The sequence below is a fragment of the Danaus plexippus genome, chromosome 6, assembly GCF_018135715.1.
Source record: "Danaus plexippus chromosome 6, MEX_DaPlex, whole genome shotgun sequence".
Classification (NCBI taxonomy): Eukaryota; Metazoa; Arthropoda; class Insecta; order Lepidoptera; family Nymphalidae; genus Danaus; species Danaus plexippus.
In genome coordinates, this window is record NC_083540.1 from 8,949,940 (window position 1) to 8,969,024 (window position 19,085).

The 19,085-nt window shown below is 31.6% G+C and overlaps 1 protein-coding gene across 3 annotated transcripts in view; it reads right to left on the bottom strand.

Moving 5' to 3' along the window:
• Positions 1–284: 284 nt before the first annotated feature.
• LOC116778473 (neuronal acetylcholine receptor subunit alpha-7) overlaps positions 285–19,085 on the bottom strand; it is a 56,098-nt gene continuing 37,297 nt past the window's right edge. Inside the window, exons 3-12 of one of the 3 annotated variants that reach the window (XM_032672518.2) lie at positions 18,752–18,796; positions 15,878–15,987; positions 9,496–9,676; positions 8,726–8,801; positions 8,426–8,620; positions 8,188–8,274; positions 5,274–5,383; positions 4,848–5,074; positions 4,484–4,672; positions 285–4,213 (exon numbers count right to left, since the gene is read on the bottom strand). In XM_032672518.2, coding sequence (XP_032528409.1) covers positions 4,129–4,213; positions 4,484–4,672; positions 4,848–5,074; positions 5,274–5,383; positions 8,188–8,274; positions 8,426–8,620; positions 8,726–8,801; positions 9,496–9,676; positions 15,878–15,987; positions 18,752–18,796 — 1,305 coding nt within the window. In that variant the 3' untranslated portion in view covers positions 285–4,128. Of the gene's footprint in view, positions 4,214–4,483; positions 4,688–4,847; positions 5,075–5,273; positions 5,384–7,024; positions 7,112–8,187; positions 8,275–8,425; positions 8,621–8,725; positions 8,802–9,495; positions 9,677–15,877; positions 15,988–18,751; positions 18,797–19,085 lie in introns of all 3 variants that reach the window. The other 2 variants (XM_032672503.2, XM_032672533.2) reach the window with 2 other exon arrangements.

A 19,085-nucleotide genomic window follows, 5' to 3' on the forward strand; every position in this document is an offset into this window, starting at 1 on the left:
TACGAGAAAAATATACGTGAAGTTTATATTTTCGTAAAATCTGTTTATTTCATATTAAAGTGAAACTTCAGAGACTTGGTGAATATTTCTGATGTATATTTAAATATGCACATGAAAATAGGATCGTTTGTTGCTTTGCACAAAAAATACACAACAGATCTTTGTTATACCTGATAGATTATAAATCAAAATAACAGATAGTCCCAGCTAGGTACAAATATTTTTTTTTATCCACACACAAAGCAGGGGAAAAAGATATTAGGTCGTAGAAATAAAACTTCGTGTTAGTATAAATCAGATTGCTTTAATTTTAGTTTTATACAAATCGAGTACTACTAAGTAAATTTAACGAATAACCGTATTACCCGTTGTGTTTAATATTCTTTACAAATTTAATTTCTTGTATTTAAATGACCACTATTATAAAAAACCTCCATAGGGGCCTTACACTTACATTACTCTCGGTAGTTTATTACCTGCAGTCATATTAATTAATTTTAATTATTTGTTTTGACTATGGATAAGCCACAGGAACACAATGTGGAGATTATGTGAAGGCATACAAAAATAAACTTTATGTGATAGCGAATAAATTATAAAATAACTGCGGCCATCCAACCATTCTATATTATTGCGAGTATCCGTTATAACTATTGTAATCAAAATTTAACAGTTTTAGAATTTTAGGATAAATTTTATTGATAGATCGATAAACATTTTGTATACACACGATGAATGGCCACAAGTTTGGGTTTATTTTAGCAGCATACAGTATAGCAATGTGTATAGAAGGTAGAGTTATTTTTAATAAATGACATAAGAATCTTAACAATAAGCTAAGTAGCAGCTGTTTTGAATAAAGACATGTAACTTTGAAACCAAAGCATTGGGGATAAAATAATAATATTTCGTTTTTAATAAATTCTTGTGTATTTTGAATTCCGGAGCCCATATTCGGAATTCAAAAATGTTCTTGGAAGTAACAAAAAATTTTACACATGCTGATAACTAATACTTGGCCGAGTCGAGAAATTACTCGCCAATACACGCTGTAACCCATATCGTATCCGATTGCCAACAGCAATTGCCTTTTTATCATTTTCTTTCTTTGCTAATACAATTAAGCTCTTCATTTCAACCTTACAGTCCCGTTCAAAGGAAGTTCTTTGATGCCAAAGTTACACGTCTAATACAATTAAAATAGCGTTCAATAATAAAATGGACAAGATAAATATAAGTGAATCAAAATAAGCTAGGGACAGTACATACTAGTAGCGTTTTCTTAGACTACAGGCGTCAGAATAGTTAGTGTTAAATATGAAAGTCAAAAATACCTGTTTTACAATTAAAGCATTTAGTTTCTATTGTGTTAAAAGTTTCCTTACTTGTTTGTGTTGTTGTACCTTTTTTAATGATTTAGTTTTATTCAATTATTGATAGATGGGTTATCTGAAATGCTCTTTATACTTCCGTGGTATCTGAGGTAATACCACACAAACGAATTTGGAACACACACATTAATATGGTCATAGAAGACAATGTGTACCGAGTGTTTTAGAAATATCGTTTTTGGGTGCACGAAGGTTTAAGAGAAGAATTCATGACATAGAATTTCACACATTTTCTGAGCTTAACAGATATTGTAGATTCAAAAACAACTATTCCATATCAACTTTACATATTTTCTTAACGACGGTCTGTAATTACATATTTAAATATAAACCATTATGGCAGCTTTAGTTTCTTATATTACCTAAATCACCCTCGGATACACACTAGACTAACTCCAACAGATTTAAAACCTAGGTATTCTGATAACGTAAGCACAAAGAAATTAGTTTTTTCATGAACACTAAAGCGAAAGCTTTTTATAAGGTAAGCCATGTGGATGAAAGCGTTGAAATGGACCAGCTCATTTGTACATTTATCCCAGCCCGGTCGCATGCAGGCGTTTTACTTCATTTTACATCTATTTTATTAGTAGGTACTCCCCCACGTTTTTATTCATGTATTTTATTATACACCGAATCGCATACTACGGGTTTTTAAAACATTTTTTTCACAACCGTCGTGTTATTTACTTTTAAGTAACTAAGATATTTTAAATTGGCTGACCGAACCCGTAATTGCGGCTCAATGTTGAAAACGTTAAATTAGAATTAACAAACACTATTTCGTTCACTTTTACATTTTTATAGTAAACTTTTCAACTTTTTATAATACTATAAACCAACTTAATACAATTTTTATAAATCCTATAATTTGGCACTAACAAATCTATTTACCGATAATTCTCAACCATTTTAACAGAAAACATAAATCAATAATAACAATTAATAACGAAATTTCTGAGTTGATTTTAATAGTAAAATTCACATTATCAACTAATAACTAAATTATACACGCTTTCCGCACAAAGTAAACGACAATGTTGATAAAATTTGAGCACCATACAGTATATGATAAATGAAATGTCACGTAAAACAAAAATTAATCATAGATAATGCCAAACATTTTAGTTCCACATCGAAATAATCAAAAATCTAAAAACATCAAAGAAGCCACAAAACAACGTAACTAACACACCAAGAAGTAGAAAATCTTAAACAAATTATTAATAAAACACGCATAATCAAACGTTTTATCCGATAGTATTAAAATGACTAACATTAGTGAGCTTTCTTATTATAACAGGGTAGGCTTAAAAGTCACACGACACTTACTAGACTATCACGACACCTATAAGAGTGAAATTGAGGAACGGACGTAGATAAAGATGAGAATAAATGTTATTAAATTACATTCACCTAAGTTATAAACCCTACGATAAGTGCTAGAGGATACTCAAATTCGATCGAGTCACTCGCACGCTACGACCGTTATACTATTAAAGTCATGGATGTTCCCTTTGAGCGACTCGAGAGTTATCACTCCAATAATTTCACCTACATATTTAGAACGTTGCTTCTTATTTCGATTTCATTCATTTTTCATTAAAATACTAACGGCGTCGATCCGCCCTAGATAATTATATACAGATAGATATTTTCGTACAAAATCAATAAATACTTCAATAACGGCAGCGTTATATTTCGCGCGTTTTTAAAATTATGATTGACTACTCCTACCGAACATTACATACAGTCCAATAATGATCTCGATACGCGTAAGAGTTTTAACCATTCATTCATTTTAAACGTAGAAAATTGCAACTTCCAACTTGTATTCAGCATTCAGCATGATCAGCGAAACATATATTTTTTTAATTCCAATGTTATTACATATATTATTAATTTTAATTTATTCTCGTATCTACTTTCTATCCTACCTTAACTTTGGTTCCCTTTACTTAATTTAACTGTATCAAGTATCAATTCCAAGAAGTAACAGTTGTCATTCTGAAGATTTGTTCTTAAATCGTAAACAATAGAAATTTAAGAAAATCTAACAAAATCAACCGAATTATATAAGTTTTTAAGAAATGTAGTGTTATATGCTTTGTATCATTAAAACTGTCGTTATGTACATTACTTAACTCCCTATAGTAATGTCATTGAATATTCCCTCCTTTGCCTATAAATGACGTCACACGGTCATACGAAATTCTATTGAAAAACTGTAGTCAATCCCTATTACGTTTATCATAGAAGTAATGATAATTAAGATCGAGAATATAATAAAATCATTATATGTATCAAAACGACCTAAATATAGTAAAAATATTTAATATATTATCAAAAGATATTACTTTAAACAATATGCGGATTCTGTATACATTGAACCAAAGTAGGTTGTTTCACGCATGCCATTTAGATATATTAACTAAATATTTTAATGGTACATTTAGTCGTATTTATTAGAAATATAATTATATATTTAACAAATTATAATTCAACATTTATATGTATTTACTTCCTATTCAACATCACAATCTTTTTACATTATAATAACGCTGGACTTAACTAAGCTATAAGTAACGTTTTAAAGTTTTACGTTTACCGTCGTCCGACTTAGTTAATAGACGTGTGCGTTTGAACCACGTTACGAAGTAATTAGTATAATAATATTATTTATAATTATTTATATAGCTAATATTAGTTCTCTCATAGTTGCAATAATGTCGTAAGTTCACTGAACGATGATATGGGGAGCGGACAGGAGTACGGCCACTGTCGCGATGATAGTGAATAATGTGAACACGAACAGACAGAACCTGGGGATAAACATATGTTTATAACACATTCATATCTAGTGATATCTGTGGAAATATGCATAGCATAAAAATATATATATACACAATTATTGAACAGTATTTTTAAAGACGGAATTGTAAATACAGGTAATTAATATCTTGTTTATGGATTAGCTTGCGAAAGTACTTCCACTAAAGGAAAAAATATATTAATATATAAGAAATTTTTAAATAAAACCTTGTAATTTATTTGTCTCTTATCCCCTAGAGGTATCATTTGAGTATCATTACCTGTCTACAACCATCGCTGCAAATTTCCAATCGCTGATGAGTTCAGCTTCATCATCGGCCTTCTTCATCCTCGCCGTGATGAACTGCAATTCTCTTAATATTAAGTGGAGCTCCCGATGGTGGCTTCCGAGACCTCCGCCGACGTCTTCCATCGTAGACGGCCTCACGAACGAACGCCGAAAGTCCGTTCTGAATATTGAACATCTGTTTAACAACAACGAAAGTATTTAAAATAAAAACTAAATTCCCTACATCTATTAAAGTTCTCATTCTTGAGATTACAAAAAATACGGAAATATGTATACGCAATACCGATGTTTACAACCTTAAAGATCTAGCATCTAAGCATGATAAAGTATTGTACCCTGGTCCGAGATTCCCGGTAGACGCAGTACTATTGGGTGGAGGCGGGACGTGTCGGAAGTCGTCGTCTATATCCAAAACGTTCGCCAGCAATGATTTAGACGAGCGCTCTTTCAACTCCAATTCTCTCATTCTGTTCGACATCATTATTGTTTTCCTCGTTATTTTCTTCCCCGGCCTTGACATACGTAAAATCCACGGCAGCCATTGTAGGAACACTGTTTTTATCTATGTCAACAAATTTTGATAATTATTAATTTATATCATCTATTTGATAACACCTTACCTTTCGATTATATGTAAAATTTCTAATTTCATAAATATAAATAAATTTTTACGAGGTTCGTCATAGCTCAGCTGGTTTTCATATTTTTCCAGACAGCTAATGCTAATGGTTCTGGGCTTTGTTTGAATCACGTTTACTCACCCATTGCGGCATTTCGTGTATATCTGCTGTTCTGTGATGGTAGTTTAACACGACAACAGTCAAGACCACAGACGAGGCCACCATAAACATGATGCAATTGAAGTAAGTCCCTGTTGTTTAAAACGAGTATTAGATATGCTATCTACATTAATAAACCAACGAATTCATATCGGTAAATAAATAATAAATATATAAAAGAATTAAATTAAAAAATTATAATAATAATGTGAGCTATATACAATCAGCTTCAATAGAAAATAAATTATAAGAAAAAATATATAAAATTAAAGAGAAAAACAATTCTAAGAAATAATTTGTAAAGTTCTAAATATTTTTACTTGGACAGTTTAGTTTGGTTTTCAGTTATGTAAATATATTTATTCAAAGCTGGAAATTAAAACAAAAAATAAGAGCGATGAAAAGCATCGAATATATCAGAGAGACTAATACATGCAATCCATGCTTTAATGATGAAGACGCAGCCCTGGCTGAACTGATCCCAGATATAAATTATATAATACATACCAAAAGTTCTTATTAAACCTTCCTGGTAAATAATTGATAATTAATGCATTTGCAACTTAAATAATACGATTCTATAAATACATTTTTTCCGGCTAGGTTTCTTGAATAAATTAGGATTATATAAGCACGCAGACAATGAAAAACATTTGAAACTCTATCAAAACTATCGGAATAATGATAACAGTGATACCGAAAAAATACAACAAAACGTGGGGGAAAGGATTTCAAATATGAAAAAGTAGCTAAAAGTCACGGGCGAAGCTCGGCTATGGTCAGACTAATTTTGAAACAAAACGGCCTATTGCGATCACAATATATTGTAAACCTTTTTTTTACTACGGAACTAACAAAAGTTCACTTCCAAAACAAACCTATTGTTAAACCTGGCTTTTATTCGTAATTTCGAAATACAGCCTTTAGATTTATATAATACGAGTGAATTAAAACATTTCCTATGGATTTAAAACGTATGTAAACAAAATCAGATATATTATATAATTACATATAATTGAGATAATTGATTGTTTGACGAAAGTAAGTCAAAGCGTAAATTAACATAAACACAAGTGTCGTGATTTAATTATACACATAGTAGACATGCCTTAAATACTCGGAAGCAGCATCCTCATGTTGTTAAATCTACAAGCAATAAATTATTAGCAAAAATTTAAAAACTATACAATTATAAAATCATTTTATCAAAAACTACTTAAATTATATTTTAATGTTTGCATTCAAATATAAGTAAATAAAATGTACTAATGATTTAGAAATGACTGAAATAAAATGATTTTTCATTTAAAACATTACAAGAAGATTGAGATTGGAGGCCAGTTTGAAAAGTACCTTAAGGTTTTTTTGGAGGTAGTAAGATATAAAAGAATTGATTAGTAAAACATCCCTTTTAGTATTAAACCCCTCTAAAGCGTTATGGTTCCAAAACTGTTAGTGTCTAAAATGCAAGTTAAAAGTAAAAAAAGTTCTAGCGACTATGCTTTGTTAAGGAAGGATTCAATTCAAGCTTTCTATTTAGATTTAGTTAAAAGAAATTTATTGATTGTATTAGGAAGTAGGTAGAGGAATAGTTATCACGTTAATTTCAAACAAATTATCATCCATTCCTCATGACCTATTCCCATGTATTTTAATTTTATTACTCAGCTATATTAGTTCATGTTTATCTCTTGTTTTTTTTATTTAATCTCTAACAAACACGAATTTCTCACCTATTAGGGGGATCGCCTCAGAGGTTTTAGTGATAACGTGCCCCACCAATAGGGAGAAAACAGTTTGCGACAGGAGAATTGTAACACCTGTAAAGATCAATATACAGTACCATGATAAGTAATATCTATGTACAAATGCTTTATAACCCAGTTATTCTAACATCGTGTTCCGCATTTACAGAAACTTCGTATCGGCTTTGGACGTTATAATTCCTGTCAGTGTGCTGAGTCGGTAATGGGGCTCAAGTGAAATAATAAAAAAAATATAACGAAGTAGTCATGCACATACGGTTTAGAGAGTGTTTTAGTATTCGCTTTTTATTATCTATATTAAATGTTAAAATAATTTATCGTAGCTACGGTACCAATCATATCAAACCACCCTCCAAGTATCAAGAAATTGTGAATAGGGTGCTTATTAACTCTTTTAACATGAAACACAAAGACACAACACCGATAATACATCATGGAATCGAATTCGTTTTTATTACGAATATAATAAAAATACAGATGAGAATAAAGAGGAAAAAAAAACTAACTTACCTTGGAGATCCTTATTATAAGAGTGTAATATAAAGGTACTTTTCGCACAGGCAATCCATGCTATTTATTTTGTCAGTAATAAATTGCAGCTCAGTTGCAATAATTTTAAATAACGCAAACGAAAGCACAAAAAATATCAAGCACACTTTCATTTGTTTTCTGAGCATTATTTATTCCACAAGGCAACCTATACTTAATTACGTACAAAGCATCCGAAAGGGAGGCTAAAGTCGATTCCACGATATATTATTCGTTTCACATATAATGTAGTGATGATACTTTAAACAGTTTATCTACTATGAAATGTGTGGTTGTGTTGAAATTGAGTTGGAATAAGGAAACTTATTGACTGACAAGCGAAAGCATGCCTTAAAAAATTTCTATCAAACATTTCACTGTCAACGGTGATCGGTTTAGATACTTTTATATTTTAGATAATTTTAGCTCTTCAAATTTTACTCCTTGTAATGTTTTAAATTAACATTTTAATTCATTATTTTATTGTAAATTAAAATAATAAAGAGAAAATAATATAAAAAAGATCAAAATAAAAACTAATACGGGAGTGAAATCAGTTATAGGGGATATGGGAGGGACGGTAAGGTTTTTGGATCGTGTACCTAACAGGGGGATAGCGTCGGAGACCTGCGGCAGGGTCTCGGCAACCAGGTTCAGAAACACCGTCAGCGATAGAAGTATAGTGACTCCTGGAACCAAAAACATGGTTAACCCCAAATTGGGATGGAATCCATTTAATACCCGGATAATATTTAAAGCATTATAACAAAAACATTCACGTCTTCCGGCATCCTGAAATGTCTTAACAAAAACAATATTCGAAATGAAACACAGACATACCGAGTGTTAATTTTTCTCCGGAATCTGGTGGCAGTGTGAAACCGAGAAGTGCCATTGATGATATAAGTACACAAGGAACTATCAGGTTGAAGAAATAGTAGAGTGTCCGTCTTCTTATCATGATTGTAAATGTCACGTCTACATATGGTTCTGGACAACACGCGTATGTTATGGTGTTTTTCTTTCCCGGCATACCTAGGAATCATTCATTATATTCGGTTTAGAATATATGTTTCTTTTTTTTGTTTTCATTCAACGCACTAAGTTGTTTAATTAAACTATCGCCATTTGAACACTCACCTATTAAATACCACTCGCCGTTTGTGATAAAATCGGACAGGTCACCACCAGCCTCATCCTTTAAAACCAAATCCAACTGTCGAAGTAAAGGAATTTTAGTGAGAAATTCCAACACAAATACTAACAACGATAACTCTACTCCTACAAAAAAATTATTTACAAACCGATAATTCAAGTGGACTACAACAATACACATGCAGAGCTTGGAATAAAAATTATACTTGGAAATAAAAGGGAATTGTGAGATCCATATGTTTTAAAGTGCATAGGAATTTATTTGGATTCATGCCAAATGCTAATCGACTATTTTATTTTATTACGAAAATAGGGATAACTTTTGATGTTATGTTCGAGATATCATATTCGTCCTAAATACAAGTATTATATAAAATATCATACTAAATTAGATGAATACATCGTGCACAAACATGTTTCCGTACTTAATACAATGTAAAAAATCCATTATGTTATATAGTGCTATGTATATATAACTTATCTGCACCATGCAAAATAGTCCATACAAAACGTTTAGGATAGTCAAACATCCGTCTGGTTTTTCACATGGTTCCCTTAATGGTCAACTCTACCCAATTTGACCTACCCCCACTGCTACAGCATTAATCAATTTGAAATTCCTTCAAAACTATTCATATATACTTTGCCATATAACTATATGTACGTGTATTATGGCGTGTGTGTTATGTATCCTTTCAGATCATATCAATATTATTACTGTACATCCAAGTATAAATCCTATACATTTCCAATACCTGGTTGCCGTCGTAAGTCCAGCTACCGAACTTCATGTCGCAATGTTGGTCATCGAAGGGAAACCAGGTGATGTCTATCTTGCATGTGCTCTTGAAAATGCCGGGTGGTACGTACAGACAACTGCCGTTGTTTCTGACCACCACGTTCGTCTGGTACGTCCCATCAAAACCCTCGTCAGCACTATACGAATGAAAAATCAACAGCCTTTAACCCTACCGCATGTTAACCAGATACAGGAAATAAGCCAATCTCAATGAGATTGGACTCCAGTCCTTCATTTGCTTTTTTTTATTTTGTAATGAGTAATTAACAATTGTCCATAAATTAGAACGGATCGTGGAAATAAAAGCGAATCCCAGCTGAAATAAATTAATGAATCGCTGCTGAATAATTAAAATATCCTCTGATCCGTAACAATTCCTAAATTGTTAACCTAAAAAATCTTTTTTAATTACAGTAAAACGTTTTAAATTTGCATTGATGATTCTTTTGATAGGACATAAAAAATATTATGGTTTTTAAGGTCAGAATACGTAAAGTATCTATAACAGTATTTTATACAACACTGTGCAGATATGTAAATTAAATTGAAAATATCCTTAAATTTGTATTTTCAACATCAAAGCGGTAAAAAGAATATGCGCCAGAGGAAGAAAAAGTTTATTGTAAATTAAAATGTTAATTAGATAAAGCTCTTGTCAAAAATAAATAATTTATTTATGATTTAACTTCTTCACGTTATTTATTTTAAGCTGTGACGAAAGCGGAGTTTTTTATTAGTATTTTCTGATTATATAAAATTATTTACTCATTATAATAAATTAAAAGTGCTTTGGTTTTATCTGGGACGGTGTTTATGTGATGCCATAGATGATAAAAATTCAAATCGAACCCTGATCATCCAGGACATTCATCATCCCATCACTTATTGAAGTCAAGATCAGTATTCATCCTTTTCTTTTGCCGAAAAGGATCACCGTTTAACTTTTATATAATTATATCTTCAATAAGCAAAACGATGATCGTGGTGTTCAAATCAGCGACTAGCTAACCATGTACGTTTATTTGTCATTTTCAAGTGTGGCAACACTAAGTAGGACGTTCTAACCACGCGAACGATTGTTGCTTCGTCAAGCACCGATCGTCACATTCGGGATAACCTCCTACTGAGTTGTCACTAGTTCTGAAAATTTGTGCCTTTAATACTCATTTTATTACAAATTTTATATAAAAAAATAAGCATTTTATATTTGCGATACGTGCAAAATAAAAATATACTTACCTATATGATGATAAGTGCGAAATGGTGAATAAAACTAAATGTAATTTTCTTATATAGTTAAATGCTAAACTGTTACTTTGGCATTTTGTATCTGCAAGTAACGTTGCAAGCAGTTAATTGGTTCTTCTCCGTGATAGACTTGCCTTTAATTAAGACCAAGCGCGGTTAAAAGCTACAATATTTGCAGTTTTCTGCCAGCAATAAAGCGAAAACAAGAACTATTTGGAACGGTTACACAGTTCAGATAAGAACATCTACAATATGAATTGTTCGGTAGAAAAGACTATATTTTTGTTTTATTTAAAGCAATACGATTTCTATAAGACTAATTTCAAGCCCTCTCTAGACAGATACTGTGAGTATACGTGTCCTGACTCGATTTGCACCACGGAAGTGAGACCCGATATCATAAATCAAATCATTATTAACGATGCACTTGTCCGAAGTACGAGCGTGGATTTCGAATTTCTGCGAAACCTGTCTCCAAATATATCTATCAAGACGTAGACAAATTGCATTTCCAATTTATCAAATACGTATATCTTTTAAAATTTCACGTTATACGAAAACTCAAAATGTATTTTCATTTTGCATACATGAAATTATAATGAATATACAAAAAAGTTCACGTAAAATCTTACGTTGAATAAAACATATAATATGAGAGTAAAGGCCATTGGTAAATTGAATTGAGTTGAGAGATTGACAAAGTAACTCGCGTACAGGCAGCTTAAAATTAAAAGATTCTCGGATACAAAAAAAAATAATTAATTTTTGCCTTCGAAACAGATTAAAAGAAAAATTTAAACTTCATTTGATTTATTTCCACCAGATAAGCGATATCAAAGTAACGCATTTAAAGAGATTAGAGAAAAAAACATTTATAAATGAGAACACAAAGATAAGATAGTTAAAGATTGTCGTTTCCTAAACGATTTTTTTTTTAAATCGCCACCAATCCTCGGGAAACATTTTCCAGACACATTCTTAATCGGTTTTCATAATAAACATTCATGAAACCTAAGACCCTAGTCCTAAAGCTTGTCTATCAACTTTACTTGAAATGCTGCTAGATTTGGTGTACAAACATTGAGATTGGATAAAATTGTGTTAAATTTTTGGCCGTCATCCAAAATGGTTGTACAGTTGTATTTGATAAGGAAGGCTTTTAAATCACTTACAGGTTTCTGCAATAAAGACTGTGTTTACTGTCTCCGTACATTTTTACCTTCGTCGGGTTTAAACAGCCTTGTATTACACAGACGCGTAACGTTATATATAATTTAGGCTATATCAAAGTGTACTTGAAACCAGTTTATGTTTCCTGATTATTTTTCTCGACTTAAAATAAACGTATTTTAGACCAACATTGTAAGCTCCTTAAGCATTACAAAAAAAAAACTACTAAAATTAATGTAATGCAGAACACAATAGTTTATTTTGTTCCTGTCCGTAAAATACTTTAATTATGAATTATTTAAAAGAGGCCAAGAAATAATATTAGTAGGTTAAGTGAGAACTGTATCTAATGTAAACTAAAATTAAAACTTTGTTTAAGTATAAAATTGTAAGGGTCACTAGCACATAGTTAATAATCTATATTGTACTGGAACGTAAAAAGACGAAAAGGTGTTTGACCTCATAAAATACTTTACGTGCGGTGTGATACTCGGTCTACCTTAATGTGGATTCGTTGGCTATATGCCAGCTTTGCGTGGCATACAGTAGCCATCCCGATGCATGAATTTAGATCTTATCCAAAAAACATAAAGTCTATAACGCAATAAAGTCTTTTGTGTGGCCGAGCATACAAGTCATGAATTCTACATCCGCCTCTAGAGGCTTCTGTTGTCTTGAATTTGCACCGATTTCAGGTTCTTTTACATTGATAATGCATTTGGACGGTTTTATAGGGTTTTGGTTGCACAATATTTACCATTTTTCTTAGATACAACGTGTATCTGTATACGATTCATGTTTTAGATATTTTATTTATATAAATATATATATTTTTATTAAGACTATGTTCCACACAATATCCAAAGAGAATATTTTATCATAATATAATATTCTCAATCCGCATCAATTAATTAAAACTTTTCAATAAGAAACTCCTGATACGCGAGGCGCGGTCCTAAGCAAATGTTTATGTTGGAAAAGAGTTTAAAAAACGTGGAACCTCTTTTACCAAACTCCCGCATGAACATTAATTATCTTCTACATTAATATGGAATTTCTAAAAATAATTTATGCATAAATTATTTTTAGAAATTCGTATTTTAAAATCCTTTATGAGTTATAAGCCGAAGTATTTTTTAAACAGATAATTTAGAATTAAATATAAGTATTTAATTGCTAAAAGAATGTTACCGTATACAACTTGAGGTCGTCCATTGTACCTGGGTTGTTGTGAGATTTCTCGAATACTTTCGACATGGCAAAGGGAATAAGGTAAGTGTCTCTCAGCCGCGCCAGCTCTACACCGAGAAAACTCTACAATTATGTAAATATACTTTAAATTTTTCTATCCATCTTGAAGAATTTCGAGCATAAATATTAAAAAGAAACGTTAGAAAATCAATTTTAAAAATCACTTTACATCAAAGCCTCGCCGGCAATATTCATTCACATAGTAATTTAGTGGCCATGTTTTAAAGATCTCTGGCACTTTTCCAGATATTTTTAACGTTCAGGTCGTCTTATTGGTTAACGGTTTAAACATCGAAATTTATGTTAAAATGTAATGGAACTTGCCAAAAGTCGATATTATTATATCGATATAGAGAAATAGAAAAACTGTATGATATTATAAAATTTATCCGGGAAAATCGTTTATTACTCAGTGAACTACATATTTCCATTTTGAACTCAACTAAATTAATGATATATTGATTTAAGTTATAACTTGTTGAAAATGCCAAAGTTAGAAAGTTAGAAGTTGTATTTTTACTATATAATTTGTAATTCAAACCGGACGAGTTTGTCCTGTGTTCAATTGTTAAGAAGCTGTCGGATCACTGTTTCTAAGTCGACTTTTATGTTTCATGTATCGCATACATGAACTCAAAGACTTAAGAAACTAGTTCCTATGTTCTTAGTGTATTATTAAAGTTATTGTTTATGTATTATTTAGACGTTAGCTATTCCACTATGCTATCACAGCATAAGTTTACAACATACTAAGTCAACATTCCGTGAACTCGTCTATTTTTCAACCTAAATTTAAACTTGATTTGGGATCACAATTTAAATAATAGAATACGCTTACCTTCGTTTGGATAGATAAAAGGGTTCTATCGGTTCGCAAAATAAAGTAATGCAAGGCTTCCATTTCTAATTCAATATACCGCTCGTACTACGGACTAGTGCTTTTAATTCACTTAAACATCCTGTACATGTAAAATGTAAATAGACATCATGACACAGTGCATTATAACCGGCTGGCTTCCTGCCAGGTACCTGAACTATTCATTCACTTAACATACAATCCTGTTTACCGATTGCAACATGTTAGTGTTTCAAACGTTAATTTCCTGAGAAACAAACAGCTGTCCCTCGGCTCAGTTTAAAATGTTATACAGAAACATTATAACTCGATAATTTATATGAAATATTTTACTAATTACTTGATATGACTATTATAACACTCTCTCCGAGGACCGTTCATCGTCTCGATAAGTTTTATGAGTGCTCGAACTCAATGACACTCTAACATGTTGAAAGTTAATAGCGAACTTTTGCTTGTACAATCTGAATTTTAACTACTTTCAAACGAGGCTCACGAGACGTAAATTAGCAAACTTCATTAAAACTTCCCTTCTTACAAAGCTTTTTTGAAGACTTTCTTTCACGACCAACGAAAGACCTCTTTGATAGTCTCGTTTGATAACTGTATTGAATTTAACGATGCTATTGATAGAAATAATGTTCTTTGCATTAGTCTCAATTGAATACGATAACTTTCCGAACTGCACAGTTATTAAAACATTATAATCATATGCAGTAAATAGTAATAATAATTACTTAATTGACATTTCTGTTCCAAACACACATAACCTATTAAAAACAATTACGGAAAAGATCAATAAATACACGGAATTAAAAGAAGAAATGACGGGAATTTGGAATTTAAATAAGATCTGTATTGCCCCTGTCGTGCTTTCCGCTACTGGAGTCATACCTAAACACTCACACAAAAGTTTAAAAACTCCTGATTTACCATCACTCACATACATCACCATGCAAAAAGCTGCTATTTTGAATACCTGTCGAATAGTACGTAAGTTTATGGAATCTGATAATGAGATCACTGACTGTACTGACTGACTTTTTCACACACCAGAGACACTTGGTCACTGAGCCGTGTGACTGGAATATTGACCCCGTTATTAGGGAGATAAATAATATAAACTAAAAATAAATATCATTAATTGATAATGTTGATAATGAATTAGTCCGATATTTTCTACTCTTTGATCATCGTATTGAAACCTTAACACAAAAGTGTGATGAAAGAATTAATTATCTTATTATAATAATAAATTGTTTGTATGATTGTTATTTATTGTATGTAGACCATTTTTATATATATAAAAGAAAAAATCTTGTCATATTAACTGTTTTTTATTATATATTTTATCTATACGATGTTATTATATTTTATAAAGAAGCAACATCTAAATGTTTATTTTAAAATGAATCGTAATAATGGACTTCGATCTTTAAATATAACGTCTCAGTCAACTGGGATTATGGGGCAAGTTTTCAACACAGAATAATAATTTATTTTGTCTGATTTTTCTCCAAAAACTTGGAATTTAAGCTCAATTGAACATGCTGTAGGTTATAATTATTTTAAATATCAAAGTGAGATGCGAGCCTTAGCCGATCCTCTTAGTCAAATTTGAAGAAAATAATATCATTTAAGAATCGTGAGTAAAGGAGCTGCTCTTTTTTATTGAATTAATATGGTAAAGGTATCTATTTGTTGATTATTGGGAGCATACGTGAATACTTATAAATATATTACCCAGTCTCCAAGTAACGCTGCAATAAATGTATTAATTATATGCACATTCACCTCATGCAACAACCCTCACCTGTTGTACATGAGAACGTCTGGTTTCCATAGTTTGTTGGGTGTGATGCGTAGATCCTTAACTCCACCGTAGTCACTGTCGTTCCACCTCAGGTTGTAGTCATTCCATTCCTGTCACATACACAGATTATATCATAAGGAAGAGAGAGACATAGCAAATTATTTAAATAACAAAGAATTCTAAGATAAAATATATCGCAACAAAATGCGCAAATAAAGCAGTGCTTTAAAATAAATTTACCCTCCGTTTGTTCATATTTGCACATTTTGAATTGACAGATGTATTTGCAAAGGAATTGCGTTATAAAGCCACTACAAACAATTCTGAACCTATAAAAGACATGTAAAATAAATTCATATTTAAATAAACTTTATGCTATTTAAAATAAGGCTGTATTTTGAACTGAAGGGAAGGAAATGTTGCGAGGATTTTCATCTTCTTTCTGAATGTATTATTGTTCTAGAATATATTTACATATCTGTGAAATACTTTTGGTGTTATAATTTTCATTAAAAACGTTGTCCCTCAACCCGCACGATCCCAAACTTCAAACAATGTACATAAGTTTCAAAATTGAATCCAACTAATCAGTTCGCGCCATACGGGCTACAGTGGCATTTGATATACGCCTGCAAACAATAACCGACCATTTAGATAGCTGGAACAAAGCCACAGCCCTACAAACTTTGGTACCTCAATATTACAAAAGTTACTCTTAAGAACTTAGTAATATCAGACCCTGTTTATATCTCTCGTCTGCAGTGTTTTGGAGAAAAGACAAATTGCTTGTAGGTTCTTATCCATTATTAAAAATATGTAGTTATAATAAATCACCCTACCCGTAGTTTATTTACTATTATATTTTTGAGAACAGTTTTAACTGGTAAGCCTACTTTTTCTGTGCCTTTAGCTTATTATCTTAGTTTCTGTTTAGACGAATAATTAATACATTTTTGATTCACCAACACTATCTACTGAATCTCATACAAGAAATAATTTGTACATATTATTGAAACGTCTGTTGACGACATGAAGTACGGAATATTAAATATAAACATCATAATGGAAGTGTTGGAAGCGAGGTTGAGTATTATAAAAACTTTTTAATGAAAAATATAACAAAATAAACTTGTCTCGTCTCTGAAGACTGTTGTGACTATTTGAATAGCTCGTGCGTTGGAGCGAGAACGGTCATCTCTCCCTTTTCCGCGTTGTTTTCTGAAGGCAATGGCAATTATTGATTCAACCACGGATAAACACGCTCTAATTTAAATGTAAAATATTCTAGAACAACCTCAAGTTTTATTGCCTTCAACTCAAATAACATATACAAATCGGATATAATTGTGAACATTTGTTAACTTAGTAACTAGATAAGATTAACTCAATAAGTAACAACAAATAAAACGCAAGAAGAAAAATATTTATGAACTGCTGAGACAAACTAAATGTGCCAGCGATTACAATAAACTTAGGTGACAGAAATAGTGTCAAGAAAAATATATACCACATACTAAATAAGGCACAGCTAGTCATGCATTCTAACATGCAACAAACACGTTTATATTCACACAATAGAAGCTTTCACATGACAATTACAACTATTTGACCGTCCTCGAAGATTTTTGGTTAAGATTTCTGGGAAACTACTCATTTCGAATTCACTAAGCTGCCATATTGGTAAATGCTAATAAGGTAATTTATGTTTTAGACTCTCAGTTGACATACTTTTAATACAAAAAATATTAAGAACTTAGTTTCTCCGTTAAGAGTATGTCAATAGAGGTGGGTTTTATTTTCTTTTTGTTAATGAAAAATTTAAGTTAGAAATAAAATTAACGTAATATAAAGAAACTATGATATTTCATTTCGATACAAATAAATGAAAATATATACGATGTTTTTTATTTAATATTTTATACATAAAATTTTAATTTAAATAAAGACGTCACAAGAACGATAATGCTAAATCGAACACGATTTTCAACTTTCCACAACGATTTAGTGGCCATGCATATCAAGATGCATATCAGAACAGGATTACTACAATTCCGTTGTAGCAAAAAAAATTAACACAGCAAATTGGGAAGTGCAAACAAGATTTACAGTGATATACATATGTTCCATAAGTCTGTGCATTTTGTAGATTCAGTGTTCATAGACAACCACAGAAAAACCAAAGAGGTCTCGAGTGATATTGTTACAGCGGTGTCATTGTGTGACCATTTAGTAAGTTTTATTATAATTATATTAGTGTATTTGTTAATGCATTGCGGGTTACACGGCAGTTCCTTCACAAGCCGGATGAACTAAAGCCGTAAACTATGACGAAACACGACAAACGCACATTGTATCGGAATTTTGGAATGTGTAATTGAAACTTTTTCCTATACCATAGACAGAAAACATAATTTATTTTGTAAATCATTCCAGTATCTCGTTTAAGAAAATACTTACCTGAACTAAAATTTTTGGAACAATAACACAATATTTTTCATTCAATACTTAGTAACTAATGTAATATACATACATAAGTACTTAGAGACAAGATGCTTATAAACATACGACAGTCTCACGATGGGATGCATACAGGGGCTACCACTAAACTACTGCACGAGCTGGAAATCAGCGCAATAGGAATTTATAAAAAAAACACTAAACAATATCCAAAAAGATATAAATATCAAAACTGCCGCATACGCCACAATGCAATGCAATTTTCAATAGAGATAGTGAAAAACAAATTAACGACAGTTTAAACGTAAAACGAAACCAAGAAACAAGTAAAATAACTAAAAAAAAAACACAAGTTAAGAACATAAGTTTAGAAATTTTATCAAGTGTTAATTTAGGTTCATTTTTTATCACACTTACCAATGACAGCCATATATTGGTTATAAGTAGTTGATTCTTCTCGTCCTATTTGGTTAGACGATGTCAACATAAACAGAGAGAAAGGACGCAGTCAGTACAATGTTCTAGACAGCTGTGGCTCTGGTGGGGCCACAGACAGGGACGGACGGCGCGCGAGGGACCTCATGCGACAAAGCCCTTCGCGCGTCGCCCCACACAGAATCTAATGTTAGGCGAAATGACGATTACAACAATTTAACACCGACTCGCCATGCGACAGTATCGCCGCTATGGCGGCGCCCTCTAGCCGCTCCCGCCTCCTGTAACCGTTATATTTTCGTTTTGTGCTTTAGAT